General features: G+C 64.1%; 4 protein-coding genes across 10 annotated transcripts; 2 read left to right on the top strand and 2 right to left on the bottom strand.

Annotated features, from left to right (window-relative positions):
* Window positions 1–395: 395 nt before the first annotated feature.
* TPRN (taperin) lies at window positions 396–8,785 on the bottom strand. Its single transcript, XM_039220767.1, has 4 exons — window positions 6,962–8,785; window positions 1,208–1,433; window positions 1,022–1,128; window positions 396–914 (listed from the first exon to the last, which is right to left on the bottom strand). The coding sequence occupies exons 1-4, from the start codon at window positions 8,777–8,779 to the stop codon at window positions 852–854; spliced, it is 2,214 nt and encodes a 737-aa protein (XP_039076698.1). The 5' UTR covers window positions 8,780–8,785; the 3' UTR covers window positions 396–851.
* A 1,480-nt stretch (window positions 8,786–10,265) lies between these two features.
* TMEM203 (transmembrane protein 203) lies at window positions 10,266–12,684 on the bottom strand. The gene has a single exon (XM_039220768.1). It carries the CDS (start codon window positions 12,454–12,456, stop codon window positions 12,046–12,048), a length of 411 nt encoding a protein of 136 aa, XP_039076699.1. The 5' UTR covers window positions 12,457–12,684; the 3' UTR covers window positions 10,266–12,045.
* Window positions 12,685–12,744: 60 nt separating this feature from the next.
* Window positions 12,745–22,136, top strand: NDOR1 (NADPH dependent diflavin oxidoreductase 1). 7 transcript variants are annotated; one of them, XM_039220728.1, is made up of 15 exons: window positions 12,745–12,963; window positions 13,287–13,364; window positions 17,556–17,653; window positions 18,371–18,628; window positions 18,714–18,815; window positions 18,924–19,133; window positions 19,296–19,417; window positions 19,536–19,756; window positions 19,851–19,958; window positions 20,153–20,267; window positions 20,407–20,553; window positions 20,630–20,748; window positions 20,835–20,929; window positions 21,022–21,149; window positions 21,328–22,136. In XM_039220728.1, exons 1-15 carry the CDS (start codon window positions 12,829–12,831, stop codon window positions 21,741–21,743), a joined length of 2,352 nt encoding a protein of 783 aa, XP_039076659.1. In that variant the 5' UTR covers window positions 12,745–12,828; the 3' UTR covers window positions 21,744–22,136. The 7 variants fall into 7 exon arrangements, with proteins under 7 accessions (XP_039076659.1, XP_039076660.1, XP_039076663.1 ...); XM_039220729.1 differs by having other exon boundaries at window positions 18,530–18,628; XM_039220732.1 differs by having other exon boundaries at window positions 20,668–20,748; window positions 21,328–21,416.
* On the top strand, window positions 21,895–23,991 carry LOC120222796. Its single transcript, XM_039220778.1, has 2 exons — window positions 21,895–21,947; window positions 22,128–23,991. The coding sequence occupies exons 1-2, from the start codon at window positions 21,895–21,897 to the stop codon at window positions 23,233–23,235; spliced, it is 1,161 nt and encodes a 386-aa protein (XP_039076709.1). The 3' UTR covers window positions 23,236–23,991.
* Window positions 23,992–24,437: the final 446 nt, after the last annotated feature.

Below are 24,437 nucleotides of genomic sequence, written 5' to 3' on the forward strand. Positions count from 1 at the left end.
AGCTTTCCAAGCCACACAGGAGGCGAGATCCCCGAGCTTTCACCCGCTCCTTGTCCCTCCCAGTCTCTCGGCCTTTAAAACTGTTGTGGTCCAGCCAGAATGCCAGATCCCAGAGAGCAAGCCCAGCGTGCCCTTCCCCCGATGCAGCTCCCACTGTGTCAGCCCAGAGACCAAAAGAGCTCACAGGAGGGGAAGCAGGGCGCCCAGGGCTCTGGGAGTGAACGCCTGAGCCACCAGACGGCGCTGTGTGGGGGTGCCACACAGGGCCACCCCTGTACCCAGGCACGGATGTCCTGGCCGGGCTCCTGCTGTACCCTCCTCGCTGCCAGGTCCCCACAGACCCCACCCCTGCTCCCTGATCTCAGGCCAAGGACCACACAGGGAAGGCAGAGGCAGCCTTGTCCAGTGCTATTTATTGAATCCATCATCAGAGGCAAGAAAAAACTTGCCATTCGTGACAAAGGGGGTGGGGTGAGGTCTGTAGTTGGGGGGGGGGGGGCGCTGGGAAGGGCTGGAAGTCCCCTGGAGGAGAGGCAGCCAGGCTAGCCCTTCACACGTGCACCAGACACCTGCTGGCATGGTGTCCAGCAGGACCCTGTGCATCCTCCATAGGCAGCACCCCCAAACCAGGGCTGGAGAGCGAAACTCAGCCCCAAGGGAAGCAGGAGACCCCGGTGCCCGAGGCTCAGGCCAACCCCAGGAAGGAAGGGTGGGATATGGCGGGGCAGAGCCCAACAGGGCGGCAGGCGGCGTGTGAGTGCGTGTGTGCGCGCACACAGAGCAAGGGGTGGGCCTTCTGGGCACTGCCCGTCTCCTGGGGCTCAGCCTTGGCCATCCTGGCAGGGTCGGGGTCAGAAATAGAGGGCTGGCTCACTTCGGAAGTCTGAGAGGTCGTTCTGACTGGCAGGGGTGAGCTGAGAGAGAGGGACAGAGAGGGAGCTGATGGGACTCATCCAGGCGTTAGAGACAACCCGCACCCTGGGCCTTGGGTGTTGGCCCTCCCAGCCGCACCCCTGCTCACCATGACCTCCTTGGGTGTGGGCTCCACCTCACTCGGAGCCTGCTCCAGTGTCTGCTCCTGCCATTTGCTGAAGGCCACGGAATGCTTTGGAGTGTAGCCGGACAGGCCTGCGGGCCAAGAGGTACACGTGTGGACGTGTGGCGAGGCCACCCGCTGGGCCGCCCGTTCCCACACGTGGGCACTCACCTGAGCTGCCGTCCGGCAGCTGAGGGCTCTCGGGTCCCATGCTGTTCGCAAAAGTGGCTCGGGGCAGAAACGGCGAGAAGGGCTCCTCCTCCTCCTCCTCCTCCTCCTCCGCCCCCTCCTCCTCCGCCCCCTCCTGGGCCTCCGCCTCCTCCTCCTGAACCAGGGAGCTCTCGGGGGGGTACTCGAACGTGGTCTGCAGGCGCTTGTCGTTGAAGGAGATCTTCATCTAAGGACAAGGAGGTACCTCAGCAGGGCCCTGCTGCCACCAGGGGTTACTTAAGCCAGGCCGACAGAAGGGCACGCAGAGGCTGTTCGCCCCGGCGGGTAGCAGAATGTGCCATCAACCCTTCAGAAACTGAAAGGTGGAGGGGTCGCCCCTCATCGGAGAGCACTCCTTCACCTGCCCCCTGCGGGCAAGGACCCCATAAAGGTTGGCCTGGCTGCCTGCGCAACCCAGGGCCAGTGTGTCCAAACACCTGCATCCCAGACCCCACCCAGCCCCTCCTCACCCCAGGCCCAGGGTCACATCACCTCGGGTAACCAGCCCTGCCCAGGGACCAGACCTTAGCCACCACCAGGAGCCCAAAGTCTCAGGGTCTCCAGAAACTTCTATGGCAGCTCCTAGGGTTGAAAGGCTGCCTTCGCAGGGGGCGCACCAGCCACCTAGAGGCTCTACAGCAGAAGCAGGTGAGACGGCACTCAGGGGGCCCACATACTTGGGCGCCCCACCTCCTCAGCCACCAGCGGGGTGGCTGGGGTCTCTCCCCAGCACCGCGTTCACAGCCTGGCTCGCAGGGACCTGAATGATGTGCCTGCACAGCTCACATGGGCACCGCTGCCGTGCAGGACAGGGCGCACCCAAGGCCAGGCCCCCAGGGCCCCCATGAGGTGACAAAGCAGGGTGGTTGGCATATGCCGAGCCCCAGGAGGGTGGCACCAAATGCCATCACGCTGTTTTACAGACCGAGTCAGAATTAGACCAAAACTGCACCCGAGGGGGGCTGTGGCGGCCCCTCCCTCCCGCCTGGGCGGCCTGTCTGGCCCTGTCCCCCGCCCACTCTGCAGGCTGCAGAATTTCACACCCGAGCAAATCCTCTTCTCTCCCGACGGCCTCGGAGTACAGACCAAGCTGCCGGCTTGGAGAGGAAGCAGGGGCGGGCGCAAGCAGATGGACCCTCACGCTCCCTGACGGGGACTCCACCCCCGAGACAGCCACAGGCCCACCCGACTTGCTGACTTGCTTGGCCGGCCCGGCAGGTTGGTAACGAATACGAGAGGCTCCAGCCTGCAGCAGATGGGAGCGGCCCCGCAGGAGCCCGAAACATTAAACTCCGGAGCACAGGACTCCAGCAGCCAGCTCAAGTTCCCCCCCGCCCCCGGAAGGAGCCGGGGGCAGGAGCTGGGCCCCTAGGCAGAGAACGTGGGCCCGGGGACAGCAGGACATGCAGGGGCCTCACAGGAAAGCTGGACTTGCAGCCTTGGCAGCAGAGGGAGCCCCAGCACTGGCCTCAGGGGGCAATGCCAGGCTGAGCGAGTGTCCAAAACCAAGGGCACGTGCTCCGCCCCCCGCCTCCTCCCGCAGCCGCACATGCACACACAGACCCGCTCGGTCATGGGCACCCCCAGCTCCGGTGCTTCCCCATCCCAGCGTGGCTCGCACACAGACACCCGCTGGGCGAATCTCAGGCCCAGACCCAGTGCTCTCTGCCCCGGCCAGCCGCACGTACAAGCGGTCAGGGCCATGAGCGCACAGGTGCAGGTCACCCGAGTCAGGCAAAGCCAAGAGAGAAATACTTGCTCCTGTCACTTGAAGGTGACACTGTTCCTCAACCCGCCCTGTCCCCACGGCAGGCCCCACCCCGCCCCCAGCCGAGCAGGACAGAGGCCCGGACCCGGCGGCCTGCCCCTCACCCGAGGCCCCACAGTGGCTGTGGCGTCCGGTCACCCCCGGGTACACGGCATTGTCCCCAACGACCCTGAGCCCTCCAGGCCCATCCCCCACCACCGAAGACACAGGAAGGGCTGGCTGCCAGGGCCCGGCCGGATTAGCATGCCCTCATTAGTCCACATGACCAGTTTCTAGCGGGGAGACCGAGGGGGCTGGGCACACACAGGCACTGAGCCTGGCACAGCCTGGCCGGGCAGGGGCGGGGCAGCGCTCTGCGCCCAGCTGGGGCCCAGGGCTCGGGTCACATCCGCCTCCCTTCAGTCTCCACACTCCAACGGCCTGGTGGGGCTCCAGGCCTCCTCGTGGGTGCAGCTCTCTGAATCACAAGACACCCTGTGACAAACGCTGCTGGGGAGGGGCCAGCCTCCAGCCTCCAGGCAGATGGGCCGGGTGTGGCCAGGGGCTGGCACTTGCGCACACCTGGCTCTTGGGGACTTTGCCCTCTGTGCCAAGCGTAGTCGGCAGGTGGGTCCCGGCTTGGCCCACCTCCCAGCCCTCACAGGCCCTTTGTCCCCCTCACCCTGCCCTACCCGAGCACACCCAGCTTGGATTACCAAAGGGCGTCCACCCTGGACTCTGGTCCGGCAGCCGGGTTCAGCCGGCCCCCCTGCTGGGGGGCCACCCACCCTGTCCTCACTCCCCCGCGCACACCTGCCTCCTCCCATCCCCCACTCAGGCTGCGTTTGGGGGGACAACGGCACCACCACACACAGCCTCTGGCGAAGCTCCCACGCTGCTCCCTGATGCCCCAGGTCAAGGGCAGCCCCAGCTCAGCGCAGACCCCCTGGCAGTGGGGCAGCTGAGTGGGAGCAGGGCCCAGACGGCTCCAGCGGCACCTGGGCCATAGGAAGAACACTTGGGGTGGACGCCTGCAGGAAAAGCTGGGGGTGGGGGTGGGGAGGGACAGAGGAGACGCAGCCATGACACCTCGGAGGTGGCGGGCGCAGCGCTCCACACCGGCAGGGAGTGGGGTCGCTAGGAAGAGCCGGTGGAGAAGCAGGTGACTGGCGGCAGCTGCGCCACGGGTCTGGGGACGGCAGCGAGGCTGAGGGCCAAGCCCCGGCCAGCGTGATTGGGATGTCGGGGTGGCAGTTACACCGCAGGTGAGGGCAGATGGCCTAGGTGTCATAGATCGAGCCCTGGGGACACTGACACACTCAGGCTGGGCAGAGAACCAGCTAGTAAGGAGGTGAGGAGGGCGAAGGGGAGGGAAAGGAGCCGCCAAACGAGCAGGAGCCTGGCCAGGTGGCACCTCACAAAGGGGAGAGGCCCTCGCACCAGCCACCGACCCCGCGGGAGGCAGGTGTGGAGAACAGCTGGCCAGTCCCACTCCGCAGCACAGCCTAGGGGCTGGGGCTGGGGCAGAGGTGAGAGGTGAGAGCAGCACAGCAGCCACCCCTGCTTGGCCATTAAGGGAGGAACAGAGATGGCGTCAGCAGTTCTACCAAGAGACAATCAAGTGGGGACGCCCCCCCCAGGCAGGTCTCCCCGGCACACTGGCCGGCTGGGTGCCCCGACCACCAAGACAGGGCTACAGCCCTCCAAGGCCCAGCAGGGTCACAACACCCTACACGCACCTGCAGCTCAGGGGCAGGCTGCCCTAACCCCTGCCACCCAGACAGTCCCTCTGCAGGGCCATACCTCATCTGCCCCCTGGGAAAGACCCCAGGACCTCCCAGCACGAGGCTGGTCAGCCATTGGGCCCCAAGGGCCCGCTAAGCTCCAGCCCCCTAAGTCCCTAGTCAGAATGGGGGCAAACAGAACAGTGTCCAAACCACAGGCTGGCTGGAGCCGTATGGGCGAGGGGGGCCCTGCAGCCCAGGGCCTGGAGGGATGGCCGGAGGACCACCAGGGAACAGGCAAGAGCCAGCGGACCGCTCCGAAGCACCGGGCAGCCCCACGCTTCTGTCCCACTCACCAGGAGCCCTGGCTCTTCCCAGGCACGGCAGCTGGTGCGGGGGGTGGGGCAGTGCTCACAAGCCAAGAGCCACCTCCAATAGGTCCTGCTGCTCTGGCAGGGCCCTCGCTAGGTCACCTGGCCTTGCCAGGCATCACCCGTCTGGACCCCCAACTCCCTGAGGCTGGCGTGGGGGCCGGGCCAGGGCCTGCTTCCTCCCACGCTTGTCACCCCAGCCCTGCCACACGTGACCCCGCAGCTCTCTCCCCAGTGGGGGTCCAGGTGAGCAGGGCTCTAGAAGCAGAAACCAGCACTGGATTCCTGTCCACCCTCAGGTTCCCCATCTACAAAGTGAGGAGCCATTACCACCTCCACTTTTGGGGCCAGAATGGAAAGGTACCGCCTCCTAGAGTGTAGGGTCAAGGGTTAGGAAGCAGGAGCAAGGGGAAGGGGGGGCTTAAAGCCTGGCGGTGGGGCTGACGACCGTGTGTAAGGGTAGGAGTGAGGGTGGGAGGGTCGTGGCCCTAGAGACGGTGAGTCAAGGTCAGGCAGGCGAGATGGGCCCACCGGAAGTACCAAGGGAGTTGGGCGTGGATGCCTGTCTCAGCAGATGGAGCTGGCAGGAGCCCCGATGCCCTCGCCCAAGGAGGAGGGCATGATACATGGAGGAAGGGCAATGCCAAGTCCAACTCATGTCAGAGAGAGGAGGTGGCTCATGTGATTGGACAACCGGCAGGCATGGGGGGGGGGTTGTCCATGGACACAAGGCACATCACCGCCCCCATCGCCCAAGGCAAGTGAGGACGGTGGCAGAAGCGGCTTCAAGGGTGAGCCTGGAGATAACCACTGGCTGACGGAGAAGACTTCCAGGCACCATCTCGCTTCCGGAGGACACATCTGCCCCCCTGCGGATGGGGGTTATGTGGGGCTGGCCTTGGAAGTTGCCCCAGGGCCAGACAGAGGTGCTAGAATGAGCAGGAAGAATCTGAGGAACGGGGTGTGTGTGTGCGTGTGTATGCGCGTGCGTGTGCAGGAAGAATCTGAGGAACGGGGTGTGTGTGTGTGTGTGTGTGCACGCGCCCAGAGGTTCCGGGTCACTGGGCGGCTGGGGACTGAGGCTCCTGAGGGCTCCTGGTCTTGCACGTGGGTCTCTCTGCCTGAGGCCCATCCCCCCACCCAACGAGAGGGAGAGGTTACACTGCTCCCAGCATCGCACCCCAGGCCTGGCACACACACTAGTTCAATAAACACTTGCATGGAGCCGGGTTCTGCTGAGCTCCAAGCCAGCGTGCCTTCTGGGGCGTAGACAGCTCCCTCCTGAACGGCTCCCAGTGCTGTACCCCTAGGCTGACAGTGGGGTAGGGATCTGACCACAGCGCTCTTACCCCTTCCCACTTCTGTCCTGGCACCTGTGACCCACGTAGGCCGGGACTCTGGAAGAGCACACCAGGCTACACCCTCACAGCCAGGCCGGAGCGGCACCAGCACGCCCAGGACTACTTCCTCCAGCCGGGCCCATGGGGAGGCGGGCCTGCCCTGCCAATTCCACATGGAGCCGCAAGGACAGGCCGAAGCGGTGCTGGCCGGACTGACTTCCCACCAGCCTTACGAAACACACCACACGCAAGCTGTCTCCTCTGGGTCACTGGGGCTCTGCTGGAGCCCAGGCCAGGGGTCTCCTCCAGCCCAGCCCCCACCCCCCGGAGCCCAGGCCAGGGGTCTCCTCCTGCCCAGCTCTTGCCTCCCCCCACCCCCACGGAGCTTGCATGGCCCCCCAGCCCAGCCCTCCTCTGGTCCACACAGAATCCACTCCCCAGCCAGGCCAGTTGTCCTGGGAAGTGGGCACCTGCTATACCCACAGCTTTCTCTGCCTCCCAGCGAGTGCCCCTCCCCCATGCCCCCTGCTGACCTTCTTTCTCGAGGAGCCAGCCTTGATGAGACAGGATTTCTCTAGGGCCAGGTAGCCACCGATCACCTCAATCTCGTGCACGGTGGGATAGCGCTTCCTCAGTGCAGTCCCCAGGGCAGCAGGGGTCTCCAACAAGCTGCCTGCCTCCTCTTCCTCGGCCTCCTGTGGCCTGGGGTCCCCGTTGGCCTGCAGGGACCCCGGCTTCCTCTTGGGCACCACGGTGAAGGTGTTACCACCTCGGTGATGGAGCCCTGATGGGTGCCCAGGCCCAGTGGGGTGCAGGTGATACCAAGGAGGCCCCGTGGCTCCTGAGCAGGGCAGTTTGGCTTGTTGGGGGGCTTCATCCTCCGAGTCTACCTCATCAATGAAGGTGACGGGCAACCCTGGCCTCCCAGGCTCCCCATCATTCTTGGCCGAGCCGGGAACCCCAAGGCCCTGGGCAGGCTTAGCCTCCGCAGCAGCCAAGGGACACAGGGGTGGTGAGGGCAGCCTCTGCTGCCTAACAGCCTGGTCGACGACGGCGGTCGCTGGCCTGGGGCACCCCCCGTCCTGGACTCCCAAGAGGCTCCTCCCTCCAGCAGGCACGCTATCCCTTCCAGGCACCAGCTGGGCTTCGGGCTCCAGGCCTTCCTCTCCCTCTGGCAGCGCCCCCACCTGCCTCCCTTCAGGACGAGGGGCCCCAGAGGCTTTGCGCTTGGGAATGAACGTGAAGGAGTTTCGAGAGTTCACACGGAGGCTGGCCAGGGCCCGGGCCTGGAGGTCCCCAGCGGGGATTCGATCCATGTCTGGCTTGGAAGCCGGCCGAATCTCGAAGGAGTCATTGGCGCTGGTGGCCGCAGAGACCCACCGGCGCTGGCTGGGAGTGGCACTGGCAGAGTTGGGCGTGGGCAAGGCCAGCAACGCGGCTGGAGTGGCACTGGGGGTCCCGGGGCTGGGGGGCGGGTGGACGGGGGCGTCCCCCGACTCCACCTTTGGCTTCCACTCGCCCGGGCCAGGCGCAGAGCCCGCGAGGCCGTTGGCGGCACCGGTCCGGGACTCGGGGGCCGCAGGCCCGTTGGGGAGCGGGCGAGGGCCAGAGCCGTGGTGCAGGCCCCGAGGGTGGACGGTGAAGGAGTTGCTGCCGGTCTTCTGCAGGAAATCGCCGCGCCGCGCCCCGGGGCCCGAAGCGCCGCGCTCGGGCCCGAGGCAGGCGGCGCGCTCGCCCACGCGCGGGGCGGCGGGGCCGGGAGGCGGCTGCGGCTGCGGCCGCGCGGGGCGGCCGCGCTCCGGACTCCCGCGGCGGGGCGGCGCGGCCGGAGCATCGAACTTCTGGAGCAGGCGGCTGACACGGCCGGCGGGCGGCGGCGCCTCATACACGAGCACCTCGGCTGCGCGGAGGCGAGCGGCCGGGCCGGGGCCGAGGCCGGGGCCGGGGCCCGGGTCGGGGCCGTCGGGCGGGAAGCCGGGCGCCGACTCGATGATGAGGATGTTGTCGGCGCGGATGGTGCGCACGCCCGGCACGCGGCGGTACAGCTCCAGCAGGTGCTGCACCGGCCGCGCCCCCGCCGGCCCCGCGCCCCCGCCGCGCCGCGCCCCGCGCCGCCGTTCCGATTCGAGCCGCATGAACGGGTTCTCGCGCAGCGGGCCCAGGCTCTCGGCCAGCACCAGCCGCTCGGCCGGCGGCTCCGAGGGCTCCGCCGCGCCCGCCTCGGCCCCGCGCCCGGGCCCCGCGCCCCCGCCCAGGGCGGCCAGCTTGGCCCGCTTACGCTCCAAGATCTCCCGTTTCCAGGCGGGCAGCGCGGCGCGGGGCCCCGGCCCCGGCCGCCCCAGGCCCGCCATGCTGCGGAGCGGGCGCCGCAGCCAGCGCGCGCCGGGAACTGCGGCCGCCGCCCGGCGCCGGCCTTCTCGCCGCGGCCACGCCCCCCGCCCGCCGTCCCCGGCGGGGGCCCCGCTCGGCCCCGCCCCGCGCCCGGAGGCCCCGCCCACGGCCGCGGAGAACGGCCGGCCGAGCCGATTGGAGGCCGCTCTCCGCGACCTCTCTCCCCCGCGGGCCTAGCTGGCGGGCGCCCGGCTCCACAGCCGGTCTCCACTGGGGAAGGGCCGCTCGGACACGCCCCGACCCTTCACTCCGCTCATTGGCGGCCCCACTTCCGCCTCTGCGCCGTCGGTCTTCAGCGACCCGCAGGCGGAGCCCGGCGGAGGCGGGGGCGGGTCCTGGCGGGCAGTCCCAGCCGGACCCCTGGGCCCAGCGCGGTGGGTGACCTTGGCTGGCCTGCGTTCTTCCTCATGGTGCCAGCACCCAGACCACCTGTCCTCGCGCTCAGAGCGCGGTGGGAGAAGGGCCTGCCCCGGAGGGGAGAGCTGTCCCCGCTCCCGTGAGAGGCGCACGGGCTGCGCACCGGCCTCCTGCCTCCTGGCTCAGGGACTGCCCACCTGTGGTCCTTGGTCTTCTGCGGACGTGGTGGAGATGCCAGTGCCGGAGACCACCCAGTGCCGAGGAACTGGTTTCTCAGGAGCCCCTAGCGCTTGCCAGCGCCCGGAACTCCCTCTGTTACTCAGACGAGGGGGAAAAGCGCTGCCCCACACATTGCCATGCAGGGCCCGCCAAGCAGGGACAGGAGTGCAAAAGCTGCGAGGAAGGGCAGACAGAGCTCCCTGCACACAGCTCCCTAATGCAGAGCCACAAAAGCCACACTGTGCATTTCCCCATTGCCTCCCCCACACTACTCCTCTTAAAATCTGCGGAACGTCCCCCATCCCAAGGCTGGAAGGGGTGCCGGTGGCCCCAACAGCACAGCTGCCTTGCCCACCTGCCATGAGGAAGCTCACTCCCAATTGAGGGCTGCACAGCACCACCACACTCTTTGAGGCCCAGTGGAGCCAAGGGGAGATGGGGAAATTGGGGGGCATGGATGCAGAGAGGTTACTTGCCTTTCCCTCCCCTCTCCCGGTAATGGCACTACTGCTGCTACATCACTCACCTTTCAGGGACAGGGCTCCAAGGACACCTGGAGCTCTGCGGAGACTGGGGGCAGGTTTCAGCCTGGGGTGCCCTTCCAGCTTCTGGGTCCCCTGGGGGTCTGCACTGACTACTCCTTTCCACTCTGGTGAGCCGAGAAAATAAGCCAGATTTCAGCTTTCAAAAGTCAAGCGTTTCCTTCCTCGGCTCTCATCAAATCACCTTTCCAAGGGAAACGAAGCCTTCACATGCTCCTCACTTCTACAGCTACAGGATCACTCAGTCCTGAACTACAGAATACAACACGATACGACAACACATGCAATCTAAAAATAACAGTAAAGGAAAAAACCCCCACTCCTCGGGCACTTGACTTGGTTGTAGGGATTATGTAAATGCACTTTAATAAATAAATAAAAGAAAGTCCACTCCCAGTGTTCAGCTTGTATCTGACTTTGACACAAATTACGCCGATACTGGGTAGAAAACATTTTTGTAGCTGTGGGACAAACCAGAACAGTCTCCAACTCAGGCATCTCAGGGGTTCAGGCCACACAGCATCCATTGTAGGCAAAGGGTCACAAAGCTGCTTCTCTAGAAGCTCTGCAAATTTGTTCTAGAACAGGCTGGACAGTAAATATTTTAGCCTTGCGGTTCTCACCCGGGGCAGTTTTGTCCCCCAGGAGACTTGTTAATGTATGCAGACACTTCTGGTTGTCCTAAGTGAGGCGTGCTACTGGCATCTAGTGAGTAGAGGCCAGGGATGCTGCATTCTACAATGCTCAGAACAGCCCCTCCCCCACACATCAAAAAATGACTCGACCCAAAAGGCCAAGAGTGCCAAGTTGGAGAGACCCTGCACACTGCAGGCCACATTCACTTCCCGTCACACGTTCTTCATTTTTATCTTTTGAAAATGTAAAAATTACTCTTAGATGATGGGTAGTACAAAAATAGACCTCAGGCCATAGTTTGCTGGCCCCTGCTCTACAGCAAGGTCCACAAAGGCCACACACCGGCTGGAAGACAAGTTCTGATGTCACACAAGCTATTCAGCAGGTCCTTAACACAAGCCTACCCTGTTTTTTGGTCTTCACCCTGGCTCCCCGGGCAGGAAGCAAGGATTTGCCATGGGACCCCCCCCCCCCCCCCGCCAAATTGGCCAGTGAAGCTCTAGTGCATTCCAGTCTCCCAACCATCAGCTCTGTAGCCAACGACATCACACAGCAGGGACCATCTCGGCAGCCACCTTGTTTCACCCTCAAGAGGTCAGGCAACCACTGCGCATCTCAGGAAAACATTCTCTTATTTTATTTTTATCTCAACAAATGTTCTCATTTGGCACCTTAAACTAAAGACCTCAGGCCAACAAATGTGGGCCAAGACCATTTGCAAGTCTCAGTGCATCTGAGCGTCAATGCTGCTCCTCTGGCTTGTCCCTTAAGAAGGCCTAAATCTGTCTCAGTTGTGCTAACAGTGCCGGCCACAAGGGGGTGGTGGAAAAGCTGTGGACGAGACAATCGCCTGGGATAGGAAGCCAAGCAGCACTTCATAAGCAAAGTTTTCTCAGGCGACAGATCTCCAAATAGGGTCCCAGTCATGCTTTTTCCAACATATTCCTGTCCGCCTGGGCTGGAATGAAGAAGAGGCCGCCATTCTCCCCAGTGGCTCAGGGGAGAAGACACAAGCTGGTTTACACGTTTTAGAGCTCAAGCATCTAAGTCTTGTCTGGATGGATGGGGCAGTGAGCTCTTAGGTTAGTCCTGCTCTGGGCAGAGGAAATCCACAAGGCCGGCTTTGCAGCCTTTGCACAGGGAGTACTTTCCCAGGATCCATAAACATACTCAGAGCCATCAGGAGATTTTACTGTCAGAGGAATGGCCTGGGATCCTTCTCAGGATCTCAAGTCAGGGTTAGCTATCCAAAGCATCAAATAACAGGAAATACACTTTAAGGATCAAGGCTGTTCTTTTTAGCCGTGCTGAGGAAACAATTTCAGACATGATTGGTATAAAGAAAATTGGGCACTCGCCAGGGCAGGAGCTGGCTTTCCTTTAGACCCAGACCTCTCCTTTCGTACGGTGGAAGTAGGAACTCAGCTTAGGGTCCCGCATTGCAGCTGTCCAGAGTTCTCTCCCGCCTGAGGCTAGTTGACCCGACAGGCACGGATCATGAGCAGCTGCAGGAGAATAAAGACCGGAGACGTGATCAGGCCGAACCAGAGCTCCCGGGTCTGCTCCACCAGCTTCTGGCACAACAACATCTCGAAGACAAACTTGAGGCTAAGAACCGTGAGGACCCAGAAGAGTCGGAGCACGGCCAATCGCTTCTCTCCGTCCTGGAAGAGGCGCACCGACACGATGGTGGTGAAGTAGGTGCTGAGCCCATCAGCGGCGAAAAAGGGCACGAAGACGTTCCACCAGGAGAGGCCGGGGGCCAGGCCGTCCACACGCAGTGCCAGCAGCACGGAGAACACCAACAGGGCCAGCAGGTGCACGAAGATCTCGAAGGTGGCGAAGCCCAGCCACTGCACTAGCTCCCGGAGTGAGAAGAGCATCGCGCCGGTTGAGCGCGGGCCGGGGTTCGGCCGCGCGTCCGCCCGGCAGGGCTGCACCTCCCCTCCCCGCGGGCCTCGCCGGGACCCGCCGCCCGCGCCGCTGAGGCGAGCAGGAGGCAGCGAGCGGCTCCGCCTGCCCCGGCCCCCGGCCCCGGCGGGTCGCCAATACCCCGGCCCCGGCCCGGGACCTAGCACGGGCCGCTAACTGACACCCAGCCCCCTCGGAAGCCATGCCCTGCCGGGCGCGGTGTAAGGGCGTCACTTCCGGCCATCACCGGAAGCCGGAAGTCCAAGTCAGTCCGGGCCGTCCCGGCTTGCGGGATCTGCTGGCTGGTGCGGTGCCTGGGTGCCGGGGCCGCTCAGCGCGCCCGGATGCCGAGCCCGGGGCTTTTGGTGCTCTTCGGCAGCCAGACAGGCACGGCTCAGGATGTGTCGGAGAGGCTGGGCCGCGAGGCTCGGCGCCGGCGGCTTGACTGCCGGGTGCAGGCTTTGGACTCCTACTCAGTGGTGAGGGCGCCCTAGGGCCTCGGCGGTGAGACCCAGCGGGCCGGGGGCGCCAGCTCCCAGAGCCCTCGACCGCAGGGCACCGCATTTTGTGTGAGAGACGGCCCTTCGGTTATGGCGAGTTTAGGGGGCAGGAAAAGTTGGGGACAGTGGCTTAGCACGTGGAGAAGCAGGCAAGGTGGGAGGGTGGGGCTGAGAGGGCGAAGGCAGGCCGGCCGCTCGCGGGGGCTCCGTGAGTCCGTTTGCGCAGGAGAGGGGGCCAGGCTGCGGAGAGGAAGCCTGCTTGCTACAGCCGAGGTCCTAACGCCTGTGTTTTTTTTGTTGAGGTGAATCTGATTAATGAGCCCCTGGTGATATTTGTTTGTGCAACTACAGGCCAAGGAGACCCCCCTGACAACATGAAGGTAAGGCTGACCTGAAGGCTTTCTTTGCTCAGAAGCTCAGATCACTGCCCTGGACCCTCGCTGTTGTCATTGCCTGGAGAGCCCATGAAGTACAACGAACAGTTGTCCTTCTGTATCTGCTGCACGTTAGCGGGGGATTTGGGAGGGAGCCGGGGGCTCTCCGTCCTCGCTAATAAACTCTTCGCAGGCCGCTAAATAGCCTTGTTCTCCATTTTAACCTTTAATATTTTCTCCAGGGCTGTATATGAATCTGTTCTGGGTCTTGTGAATATTTCAAAACTGTTGGACCTTCCTCCAGGAACATTCTTCAATTCCTTGACCGTCTTTTGAGCGCACATTCTATTCCAAACATGATCTAGTGCTGGGAGTCCAGCCACGAGCCTATTTCTGTCCTCAGGGAGCTCACGAGGTAGCAAAAGCAACGGGTTTAACAGGCAGTTACCAGAGAGAAGACACGTGCTGCCAGAGAAAGCGCCGGGCGTTATGAGGACATTAATAAAAGCCATCTAGCCCGACCTTGAGGCTCAGGGAGAGCTTTCTGGAAGAAAGGAGTATAGGCTAAGTCCTGAGGATAAGTGGGGCCTAGCCAGGCACCAGGGAACTGGAAGCAGCCTGTGCAGAGGAGAAAGACCGCCTGAGGGAAGAGCAGAAAGCACTTGAGGAAGACGGAGCCAAGGAATGCACCGGGGTGGGAGGGGAGAAGGGAGGCAGGAAGCCAGACCTGATCCCAAGAAGCCTGACAGCCATGGGACGGTGGATGGACTTGAGGTGAAGGGCCATGCAGTCCACTGGGTGACAGTCACATTTGTATTCTAGCAAAATTGCTACTTGTCGACAGGGAGGGCAGCCTGTAGGAGAGCAAGAACAGCTCCAGAGGATGTACAGTGAAGGCGAGAGACTGGCAGCCTGGGCCAGGATGGTGGTGGACAGCAGAGAAAAACAGACACCTTCCAGAGATGCTAAGGTAGAATCGAGATGGCCTGGAAGCACACAGGCCTAAAAGATGGGAAAGAAGATGGAATCGAGACAGGGATTCGGGCTCAGGGACAAGAGTGGATGGTAGTTCCATGCACAGACATGGAGACCAGGGAGGTCAGGGGCTGGAAGTCATTCGGGGGAGATACAAGGCAGGTGGGGAGCTCCGGCAAGGATCCTGGGTGAGGCGTGAAGAAGGAAGCCCCTCTGTCTCCCCTGGGACAGGTTGCCCTGAATACTGAGGGCATGGGAGGTGGAGAAAAGCCTATGAGGGGCAGGAAAGCGGCCCCAACAGCAAAAAGAGGGAGTGTACCAAATCCAAGGTCAAGGGCAGGAAGGTGTCTGTCCTGAGAGAAAGGTCTCCATCATTCAACGCTGCACAGAGGCGAAGGAAGATAAAGCCTGAGCAGCATTGGTAGGATTTATCAGCAAAGGGACTGCTGATGACTTTGGGGAGACCAGTGTCAGTGACTTACAGGGAGAAAAACGAGGTCACAGGGGATCAACAGGTAAGTGGAGAGAATCGTAAGAACGTCTGTACGTTAAACAATTCCAGAAAAGATTCTGGCTGTGAATGGGGCTCAGGAGTTGGAAAGAAGGTGTTAAGCTGAGAGAGACCTGTTAAATGCTGACGGTGGGGAGACTGACTGAGGGACAAGGTCGGAGCAGGGGATGATAGGAGGCCCGGGGCCGAGACCCCCACACAGCCAGGAGAGGTCTCCTTCCGAGAGGAAGAGGGACAGGAGAGAGGCAAGTGTGAGGGGATCAAAGGTAGGAAGTGAATTGTGGATGTCCAGACACAGGCCATGGGCGGGGAAACAAAGGCCTCCGTGAGGTCGGCTGGGCTGGGTTACAGACTGGACAGCAGAAGCCAACAGCGTGAAGGTGGCGGCGGTCATCCCTGGATGAGGGTGGACAACGGAGACCGCAGGCATGGACACCTCCACGGAGGTGGTCAGGAGGGGCCTTCCGCAGCCACAGCGGGACCTGCGGCTCCTTGGAGAGGCAGACTGAGGTCCCAGGGACACACAGGAGGGGACATGGCACCCGCTGAAGACCAGGCTTAGTGACCGGCCGTGCACCAAACAGGAAACCGCTGGCCGGCTTGCCTCGGTCCCCGGAATGCCGCGGCCTGCACGTGCTCCCAGGCAGTGGGCAGGAGGAGCCCGTGTAGGGAAACCGAGTAACCACAGTGGAAGCCCAGCAGGGTCCTGGCCACGAAGTGCACGTCGGGCGAGAGGCCCAGACTCCGGGTTGTCCGTCAGTTTCTGAAGTACAAATAGATCACAAAGAACCAACCATACCCTCAGGTCACCTGGACGGGCAGCGACAGAGCAGGCCCTCCAGAACTCGGCACCTTCAGCACAGGAAGGGACACACAAAACAGGGCAAAGCTGGAAACACTGGAAATGCTCTTTATTTTTATTTTTTAAAATTTTAATGTTTTATTTATTTCTTTTTTTTCTTTTTTTATGTTTTATTTATTTCTAGGAGAGAGAGAGACAGCGTGAGCAGGGGAGGGTCAGAGAGAGAGGGAGTCACAGACTGAAACAGGCTCCAGGCTCTGAGCTGGCAGTCAGCACAGAGCCCGACGTGGGGCTCGAACCCATGAACCGCAAGATCATGACCTGAGCGAAAGTCGGACGCTTAACCGACTAAGCCACCCAGGCGCCCCTGTTTTATTTAATTCTGAGGTGGGGGGCAGCGTGAGTAAGGGAGAGTCAGAGAGAGAAGGAGACACAGAACCAGAAGCAGGCTCCAAGCTAGCTGTCAGCACAGAGCCCGATGCGGGGCCCGAACCCGCAAACCGCGAGATCATGACCTGAGTTGAAGTCGGACGCTTAACCGACTGAGCCCCCCAGGCACCCCTGGAAATGCTCTTTGAAACGGTATCAGGAAAACTAGAAAAGATCAGAGAGAGAAAGTTGAGAAATTCTCCGAAAAGTATAACCAAAAATGAGCGAAGAACCAAGAAAGGAAATAGCAAAATTCTAAGGTCATTCTAGTAACCTCAGAATGAGAAAACAGAGTGGGGAGAAACTGCCCAAAGAGAATCACTAACGAAACATCCCAGGACTGAAAAAGTCCAGCTTGTCCTGGGAAGGGCCCACCTTGAGTGGAGCGGTTCCAGCAAGGCACATCATGATGGGTGGCGCCGCTCGGGGACTGAGAGTGCCCGGATGGCTGGTGGGGGACGGAGTGGGACGCGGGAGGGTGCCAGCCCCTGTGAAGGGAGGGCCCATGATTTGCAGGTGCAGAGTTGTGAGAAGTATACCTTCACAGGGAAGGGTGTTCTTCACAGGCTTCAGGAAACCGGTCTCTGAGGAGGGGCCTCTGAAGGCAGAGAGCGCCGTCCCCGAGCACGGGCTGAGGCAGCATCGCCCTTGGGGGGTGGCCCAGGGTCATCCAGGACCCGTGGGTGTCCCTTGAGTTATGAAGCACAAGGGAGGTGGAAAGCAGCTAAAGCCTGGGCCACATGTGAAAGTTGGTGTCCAGGGCTCAGGTCACCACGGGCTGAGGGTGATGGGGAGCTGCGTTTGAGAAGTGCTTCTGGAGGGGGCCCGTGGGGAGGCTGGGGCAGGGCGTGGGCCGGGACAGTCTCCAGTGAGGGCCCCTGGGCGGGGAGGTGGGGGGTTGAGGGGAGAAGAGGCGCCTGGGCTGTGACCTTGGGCATCAGGCCATAAGGCCCCTGGGACGGCCAGATGCACGGGGTGAGGGTGTCCTGGGGAAGGGCAGAGGTCTGGGTCCTCAGCTGTGAGGGTGGCGGCGAGCACAGAGTGGCCTGATGGGGACCCGGGGCCAGGAGAAGCTCCAAGAGAAACTTGTGTCGGGAGGTTCAGGCTGAGGACAGGGGGCCTTTGCGATGCGGGGCTCAGTGTGAAGGGAGGAAGTGGCCCCAGGGGAGGTCCAAGCAGAAGCAGGTGCCACCCCCAGCCCCGCCCGGGGAGGCTGTGGGGCAGGTAGGAGCCCTCGGCTCCCTGCCCGGGAAGGGGTGGAGCGCCACACTCTTCTGGTGGCTCAGGGGCAGCTTTCTGGCTTCTGAGTTTCTGCCTCTTTCCAAATCCTTTGCCCTCGTGACAGAATAAATATCAGTCTTGTTTCAGTAACAAAAACGTGAAGGAGCAGGGAGGGTCTAGGTTGTGGCTCCTCCCTCCCCCACCCCAGGGCCCTGGTGGCCCAGAGCAGGACCTCTAACTTGGCTTCTTCTGGCTGTAGAACTTCTGGAGGTTCATATTCCGGAGGAATCTGCCACCGACCTCCCTCTGTCAGATGGACTTTGCTGTTCTGGGCCTCGGGGATTCCTCTTACGCCAAGTGAGTAGGGGCAGAAAGGCTGCTGGGCCACAGAGACTGTCCCCGGGGTTGGGCACAAAGTCCCGTGGAGGGACCGGTGGCCTGGCCCCAGGGCTCCGCCTAGACTTGGGCCGCGGCCAGGCTGTGGGGCCCACCGGGGAGCCCCTGAGGCTCGAAGGGTGAGCAGGGCACCGGCCCGAGGTCGGCAGGGCAGCGAGGTGGGGGCCAAACCCCGGGTAGCCCCGAGGTGTCTCCCGGGGCAGGAAGTGATGTCTGGGCCTGGACGTCAGGGGCCTCGGCCAGCACCACGGGCTGACGCGCGGCCTAGGCCGGCAGCGCTACAAGAACATGCAGCCAGGAGGCATTTGGGCTCACAAAGAGCACAGGGAGCAGCACGCTGGGATTGCGCAAGGGCCCCAGGGGCCGCGCAAGGCCGCCCCGTCCCTGGGCACGGACGGTGGTGGGACCGCCTCGGCCTGTTCTCTCCGGTTTTCAGGGCCTGTCTCCACCTTAAGCCGAGAACGATGTTGCTTTGCGTTATTTCTTAAAGAAGCACCGAGGACTTTCCAAGGGTGTACGCGCCACTGGCTCACTGAAATGGTGCAGCGCGGGGGCCGGGAGGCGGGGTGCTGGGTACCAACACCTCCAAGCAGACACAGCAGGAGCGAACCGTGCCTGCTGGTGAACGGGGCAGCACACCACTCGTCTACCTGGGGTTTTGTTCTCTGTACAACACAGACGGTGGTTCACGGCAGCACAGACACAGGCACGTTGCCAACAGCGCTCTCTGGGAGGGTGTCATTCGAGGCCCGGGGTCTTCTGGCGTGGGCTCCTTCGGGGCTGCTTCCCCTTCACCCTCCATCCGGGGCCTGCCCAAGCCTCGCTCACTCTCTGTAGGTTCAATTTCGTGGCCAAGAAGCTGCACCGTCGGCTGCTGCAGCTCGGGGGCAGTGCCCTCTTGCCTGCGTGCCTGGGGGATGACCAGCATGAGCTGGGGTGAGTGGAGTCGGTGGGAGGGGGGGAGCTCCTGCAATCCCAGGCAGGGGCCCCTCAGAACACTGTGCACACGCTCCTTCTCCAGGCCTGACGCCGCCATTGACCCCTGGCTGCATGACCTGTGGGAGAAGGTGCTGCGGCTGTACCCCGTGCCCCCTGACCTTGGCGTGATCCCCCCCGGAGTCCCGTGAGTGTGGGCCTTGCTGTGGCGCCCGCAGGGACAGCAGAGCGGCCTGGCCGCGGGGCCACTCGAGGGCCTGCCGACGGCCTGACTGGTGTGTGCCCCTCCCTACAGTGTGCCCTCCAAGTTCACCCTCCACTTCCTTCCGGAGGCCCCCGGGATGCGCTCTGAGGAGCAGCGTGTGGCCTGTGTGGACCCCCCCGGTCCCCCTTCAGAGCGGCAGCCCTTCCTGGCACCCATGGTCACCAACGAGAGGGTCACTGGCCCCTCTCACTTCCAGGACGTTCGGCTGATCGAGTTTGACATCACAGGCTCTGGGCTCAGGTGAGAACCCCAGACACCAGGTGGGCTGTGGCCAAGGGACAAGGGGGCGGGGGGAGGTGGGCGGCTGGCTGAGCTGCAAGGAAACACGTTCATCATCCAAGGACCCCCAGCCCTCCCCTGACCCCCCAGTGCCCTGCCCACACTCTCCCTCACCTTCCACAGCTTTGCGGCTGGCGATGTGGTGCTGATCCGGCCCCAGAACCAGGCAGGCCACGTCCAGCAGTTCTGCCGGGTGCTGGGCCTGGACCCCGACCAGTACTTCACGCTGCAGCCCCGGGAGCCGGGTGAGTCCCAGGACCTGGGGGAGCCTGGCTGCGGCCTCCCTCCCTCTCCACCCTCCCAGGGCCCGCGGCCTGCGCAGCGTGTCCCGACCCCCCACAGGCTCCCTGCCTCCTGCCGCAGGTGTCCCCTGCCCGGAGCAGCTGCCCCAGCCCTGCTCCGTGAGGCACCTCGCGTCCCACTACCTGGACATCGCCAGCGTGCCCCGCCGCTCCTTCTTCGAGCTCCTGGCCTGTCTCTCTCCCCATGGGCTGGAGCGGGAGAAGCTGCTGCAGCTCAGTGCCCCCCAGGGCCAGGAGGAGCTGTATTCGTACTGCCGCCGGCCACGCAGGACCGTTCTGGAGGTGAGGGCAGGCACGGGCGGGCGGGCCCAGGGCTCTGAGCCGCAGCCGCGTGTGGCGTGCTGGCCGGAGCCCAGCTGGGGCTATCTGTGCCCAGGTCTTGTGTGACTTCCCGCACACGGCTGGAGCCGTTCCCGCAGACTACCTGCTGGACCTCGTCCCCCCGATGCGCCCGCGGGCCTTCTCCATTGCCTCCTCTCTGCTGGTGAGGGCCTGTCCGGCTCGGGCAGCGCCGGGGTGGCCTCAGGGATGTGGGACTGCGGGGGCGGGGGCGGGGGCACCCGACCCTCAACATCTGCCCCACATCCGGGACTACCCGGGGTGAAGTGAGCGGAGCTGAAGCCGGGTGGCAGGCAGGGGCGGCCCCGTGCAGCAGGGCACCCACCGTCCCATCCCCAGGCTCACCCCTCGAGGCTGCAGATTCTCGTCGCTGTGGTGCAGTACCAGACACGCCTCAAGGAGCCCCGCCGGGGCCTCTGCTCCTCCTGGCTGGCATCTCTGGATCCTGGGCGAGGTGACCCCTGCTTTCTGGAGGGGGGGGGGGGATAGAGCACTGGGCCAGCCCCTCCGCCCCCCCGCCCCAGGCTCCACGGCCAGGTCTGGACTAGAGCCCTGGTCCTCAGAGCCTCTTCATGCCTCCTCCGTCCCGCCAGGACCTGTCCGGGTGCCTCTGTGGGTGCGGCCTGGGAGCCTCGCCTTCCCGGAGACACCAGGCACACCCGTGATCATGGTGGGCCCCGGCACCGGCGTGGCCCCTTTCCGAGCAGCTGTACAGGAGCGGGTGGCCCAGGGTCAGACCGGTGAGCACCCAGGGTCTAGGGCAGGGTGGCAGCTGGGGCTGACGAGGCCGGGCCTCACAGGCCTGTGATCCCCCAGGAAACTTCCTGTTCTTTGGCTGCCGCTGGCGCGACCAGGACTTCTACTGGGAATCAGAGTGGGTGGAGCTGGAGAGGAAGGGCTGCCTGACGCTCTTCACGGCCTTCTCGCGGGAACAGGTGTGTGTGCCGGGCGGGGAGGGGGCCAGGACGCCCAGGACACCGATACACCGGCTCCAAGCCCTGCCCCTGCCCCCGCCCCGTAGGAACGGAAGGTATACGTGCAGCACAGGCTCCGGGAGCTCGGGCCGTTGGTGTGGGAGCTGCTGGACCGCCAGGGCGCCTACTTCTACCTGGCAGGGTGAGCCTGGGCCACGGGGGGGTGAGGAGGGGCTGGGAGCCAGCCCTCCGGAGGCCCCAGCCACGCTGAGCCCTCCTGGCCTGTCCCTCCAGCAACGCCAAGTACATGCCAGCAGATGTGTCCGAGGCCCTGACGTCCATCTTCCAAGAGGAGGGTGGGCTCTCCGGCCCTGATGCAGCCAGCTACCTGGCCAGGCTCCAGCGGACGCTGCGTTTCCAGAGTGAGACGTGGGCCTAAGAAGCCATCCTGCCGGCCTTGGCCACTCTAAACACTGCCTTCTGGGGGCCACTGCCGCCTTCTCCCCTGTCCCCTGCACGGCCTGTTTCCCGTCAGCCTGGGGTCCCATGCTCAGCCCGGACATCGCTGCCCACTCACCACCCTACCCTGCCTCCATCCAGGGTGGCAGTCTACTGCTGGCCTCTCCCCGCTGGCGCCAAGCTGGCTCCCGGTCAGGATGGCCCCTGGGCTGCACCACCCTGCGTCCGGACGGGGCCCAGGAAGGAAAGGGCAGCCTGAAGGGCATTGGGGGCTCCCCAGACACCAGCTTCCAGACAACACAGGAGTCTGGCGAGCCTTCCGAGGTGGTCCTGGGGTACAGCAGGTCCCCAGCCCCCCTCTGCCACATCTCTCTGCCCTCCCACAAAGTATGCGGTGCTGTCTCAGGGCCTCCCAGGGCCAGGGCCAGGGCCAGGGCCAGGGCCAGGGCCGGAAGGCACCGAGGACCAGAGGAGACCCCCTGCTGGTACACTCTTTCCTCACCCGTTCCCTGGAGAGCCTCCGTAATAAACTGTGGGCTCTGGGTGGCTGTTTCTGACCTGCTCTTCCTTGTGCCTGTCTGGGCTCCTCAGGGCGTGTGTGGGCCCCCAGCGGGTCTGGGTGGGGACAGCCGTTCCTGGAGGGCGCAAGCAAGCGCACCATTGCTCAGCCGTCTTTGCTACCAAAGTTCGGGGTCTGACTCTCCTGCGATGTGTGCCGGCTACCTGCCCACGCTGTGCGTGCTCTGCCCGGACTCCGACAGGCGGGGGGCAGCCTGCGTGGGCCCTGGAAGGAAGGGCGAGGGGAAGCCCTGGAGGGCGCGCTCCGACCGTTCCTTCCCAGCCCCGCAAGCAGCATTCCTTCGTGGGTCGGAAGTGGGGGCGGGGCCGCCCCGTCCCCGCCCCCGGGAGGGGCCGGCGTGCTCCGAGGGGAATTCCTGAAGGAGGAGCCACGCCGCCCGGAGTCCGGCCGCCTGTCCGTCTGCTGCGGACACAGGTGTGGGCCGCGGCCACGACTGGGCTGGGGCAGATCCTGTGAAGACAGAGCCTGTGAAGACGGCACGCGACGGCCCAGGAGCTGCCCGGAGCCGGCACAAGCGCTGGGGCCCAGCTGAAGTTGGCTTTCCAGGCTGGCGCGAGCCCACGGCAGTCTTGAGGTCAGTGCCAGACCCTGCCCTCACCCAGAGGGGCACACTGACCTTCACGGCCCCAACCACCCTCGTCACCACCCTGGGGACCCCACCCACTCATCCTGACTCCTGCCCTGAGGCCCCCATTCATGGCCCCTGTGAGCTCCGTGCCGGGCTCCCCAGCCCACCTTCCACTTCTCTGGGCCCTGAACGCCTGGCGCCCCCGCACCCAGGACTGGCAGATGAAGAGGGGGACAGCAGGGTTCTTGGGAACACCCAGGGTGCAGGGACTCAAGACAGTGAACCCCTCCTGAGGGCCACAGCCACAGCCTGCCCCTGGGCTGAGAGAGCAGGGGAGGAGAGGGAGCCAGCCGGGGGACCGAGCCAGGAGGAATGCCCCATCTGCACAGAGCCCTACGGGCCCGGTGAGCACCGCCTGGCCCTGCTGAACTGCGGCCACGGCCTGTGCGTGGACTGCCTGCACCAGCTGCTGGGCACGGCCCCCGGCACCGAGCTGGGCCGGGTCTGCTGCCCGCTCTGCCGCCAGAGGACACCCACGCTCGAGTGGGAGATCTGCCGGCTGCAGGAGGAGCTGCTGCAGGCGGACGGGCCCCAGAGCCCACGGCCCCCCACGCCCCCCGCACCTCCCCGCCGCGGCCCCGGGCCCTGGGCCTCCCTAGAGCACCGGTACCAGCTCCGCTTCCTGGCAGGGCCTGTGGGTGGCCAGGGTTGCCTGCCCTTCCTGCCCTGCCCGCCCTGCCTGGGCGCCCGCCTCTGGGCCCTGCGGGGACGAGGGCCCTGTGCCCGCCGCCTCGCGCTGCTGGGCCTGCTGGCCCTCGAGCTGCTGGGCCTGCTGCTCATCTTCACGCCGCTCCTGCTGCTGGGGCTCCTCTTCGTGCTGCTGGAGCGCGCCGGCCGCTGAGCAGGGCCCGTCACACCTGCCGCCAGGGCCGCCGATGGGCCTCCTGAGGCCTGATGACACCAAGCTGAAAAACCCAAGACCAAGTGGGGACTAGCCTTCAATCAAAACCAGCTCTGGGGCCCACGCCTACCCAGGACCCTGTGTTCAGCCTCTGACTGAGCCAGAGACTTCCTCTCCTGCTGCCCAGATGCTGCCGACGCCCAAGCGCAGCGCTGGGAGCTGGATGAGGTCTGCAGCCAGGGCCCCAGGCACCCCTCGATGGAAGGGCCCCTTACTGACATGGAGCCATCTTCGCCCCATCTCCCTGCCCCGCCCGGCCTGTCTGCAAGAGGGGCCCAGCGGACACGAAAATGAACGGAGAGGTCTGGTGGTGAGGTGACTCCTTGAAGAGAGTGGGGCCCTGGGGGCAGGCCCCCCGACCTGGTCCACGTTCCAGATAAGGGCCAGTGTGATTCCCTGAAGGACAGGGCACAAGAGGGGAGGGGCCCTTGCCGTGGAAGCCCAGGCCACAAACAGCTTCCTCACTGGCTGGGTCAGGACCCAAGGGGGCGGTCCCCGAGCGGCCGAGTGTCCTGAGCTGCATGGAACAAGGGCCCAGCTAGGCCTCGGAGCTGCGGAGCGCTGAGCTGAGGCCCGAGTGCCCTCCAGCCTCGTGTCATTGAGCCCTTTATCTAAAGGACAGACACAGCACGACCTCACGGGCCTGTGCCGTGCCCAGCACAAGCAGTGGCCCTCAATACACAGCGCTGCTACTTAGACCGCTGTTGCTGTGTTCTTGTTGTCTTCACCCCTTCTTCAGCATCTGGCGACTCTCCCCAGCCCTTCCCTCCTCCCCCCTCCACTGCAAAGGTTCTTCCCCAAATCCAGGCAGTGACGTACGAGCTAGAAGGCCCCTGAGTCCTCCTACCCCACCACGATCTCAGCCAGTCTTGGTCTCAGCCCGGGCTCAGGTTGGCTCAGAGGCCAGTCCCATTCAACTTCAGAGGGTCTGGCGGGCACCAGAAGCCTGATGGACTGAGGTGTCCCCCATACAGCTGCCCCCACATCCAGCGGCCAGTGCAGAGAACGTGCCCGCCCTTTGCCCATTCTGCACATCTGCCCACACTAGCACACACAGAAGGCTGGCTCTGCACAGACGTGCGGGGCATTCACGTGCACACACACAGCCAAGGACAGCCCTTCCGAGTGGCGTGCCTGGCCCA

Source organism: Hyaena hyaena, unplaced genomic scaffold, assembly GCF_003009895.1.
Source record: "Hyaena hyaena isolate Hyena2069 unplaced genomic scaffold, ASM300989v1 scaffold_911, whole genome shotgun sequence".
In the NCBI taxonomy this organism is placed as follows: Eukaryota; Metazoa; Chordata; class Mammalia; order Carnivora; family Hyaenidae; genus Hyaena; species Hyaena hyaena.

Bases quoted from the DNA above. Each gene is read 5' to 3' on its own strand.
- TPRN (XM_039220767.1), bottom strand. From the start codon at position 8,779: ATGGCGGGCCTGGGGCGGCCGGGGCCGGGGCCCCGCGCCGCGCTGCCC. The intron at 1,434-6,961 runs GTCAGCAGGGGG...CCTTGTCCTTAG, and splicing joins CTGGCTCCTCGAGAAAGAAG to ATGAAGATCTCCTTCAACGA. The intron at 915-1,021 runs GTGAGCAGGGGT...CCTCTCTCTCAG, and splicing joins CCACACCCAAGGAGGTCATG to CTCACCCCTGCCAGTCAGAA.
- TMEM203 (XM_039220768.1), bottom strand. From the start codon at position 12,456: ATGCTCTTCTCACTCCGGGAGCTAGTGCAGTGGCTGGGCTTCGCCACC.
- NDOR1 (XM_039220728.1), top strand. From the start codon at position 12,829: ATGCCGAGCCCGGGGCTTTTGGTGCTCTTCGGCAGCCAGACAGGCACG. The intron at 19,959-20,152 runs GTGAGGGCCTGT...TCCCATCCCCAG, and splicing joins CCATTGCCTCCTCTCTGCTG to GCTCACCCCTCGAGGCTGCA. The intron at 21,150-21,327 runs GTGAGACGTGGG...GCCTCCATCCAG, and splicing joins GCGGACGCTGCGTTTCCAGA to GGTGGCAGTCTACTGCTGGC.
- LOC120222796 (XM_039220778.1), top strand. From the start codon at position 21,895: ATGTGTGCCGGCTACCTGCCCACGCTGTGCGTGCTCTGCCCGGACTCC. The intron at 21,948-22,127 runs GCGGGGGGCAGC...GAATTCCTGAAG, and splicing joins CTCTGCCCGGACTCCGACAG to GAGGAGCCACGCCGCCCGGA.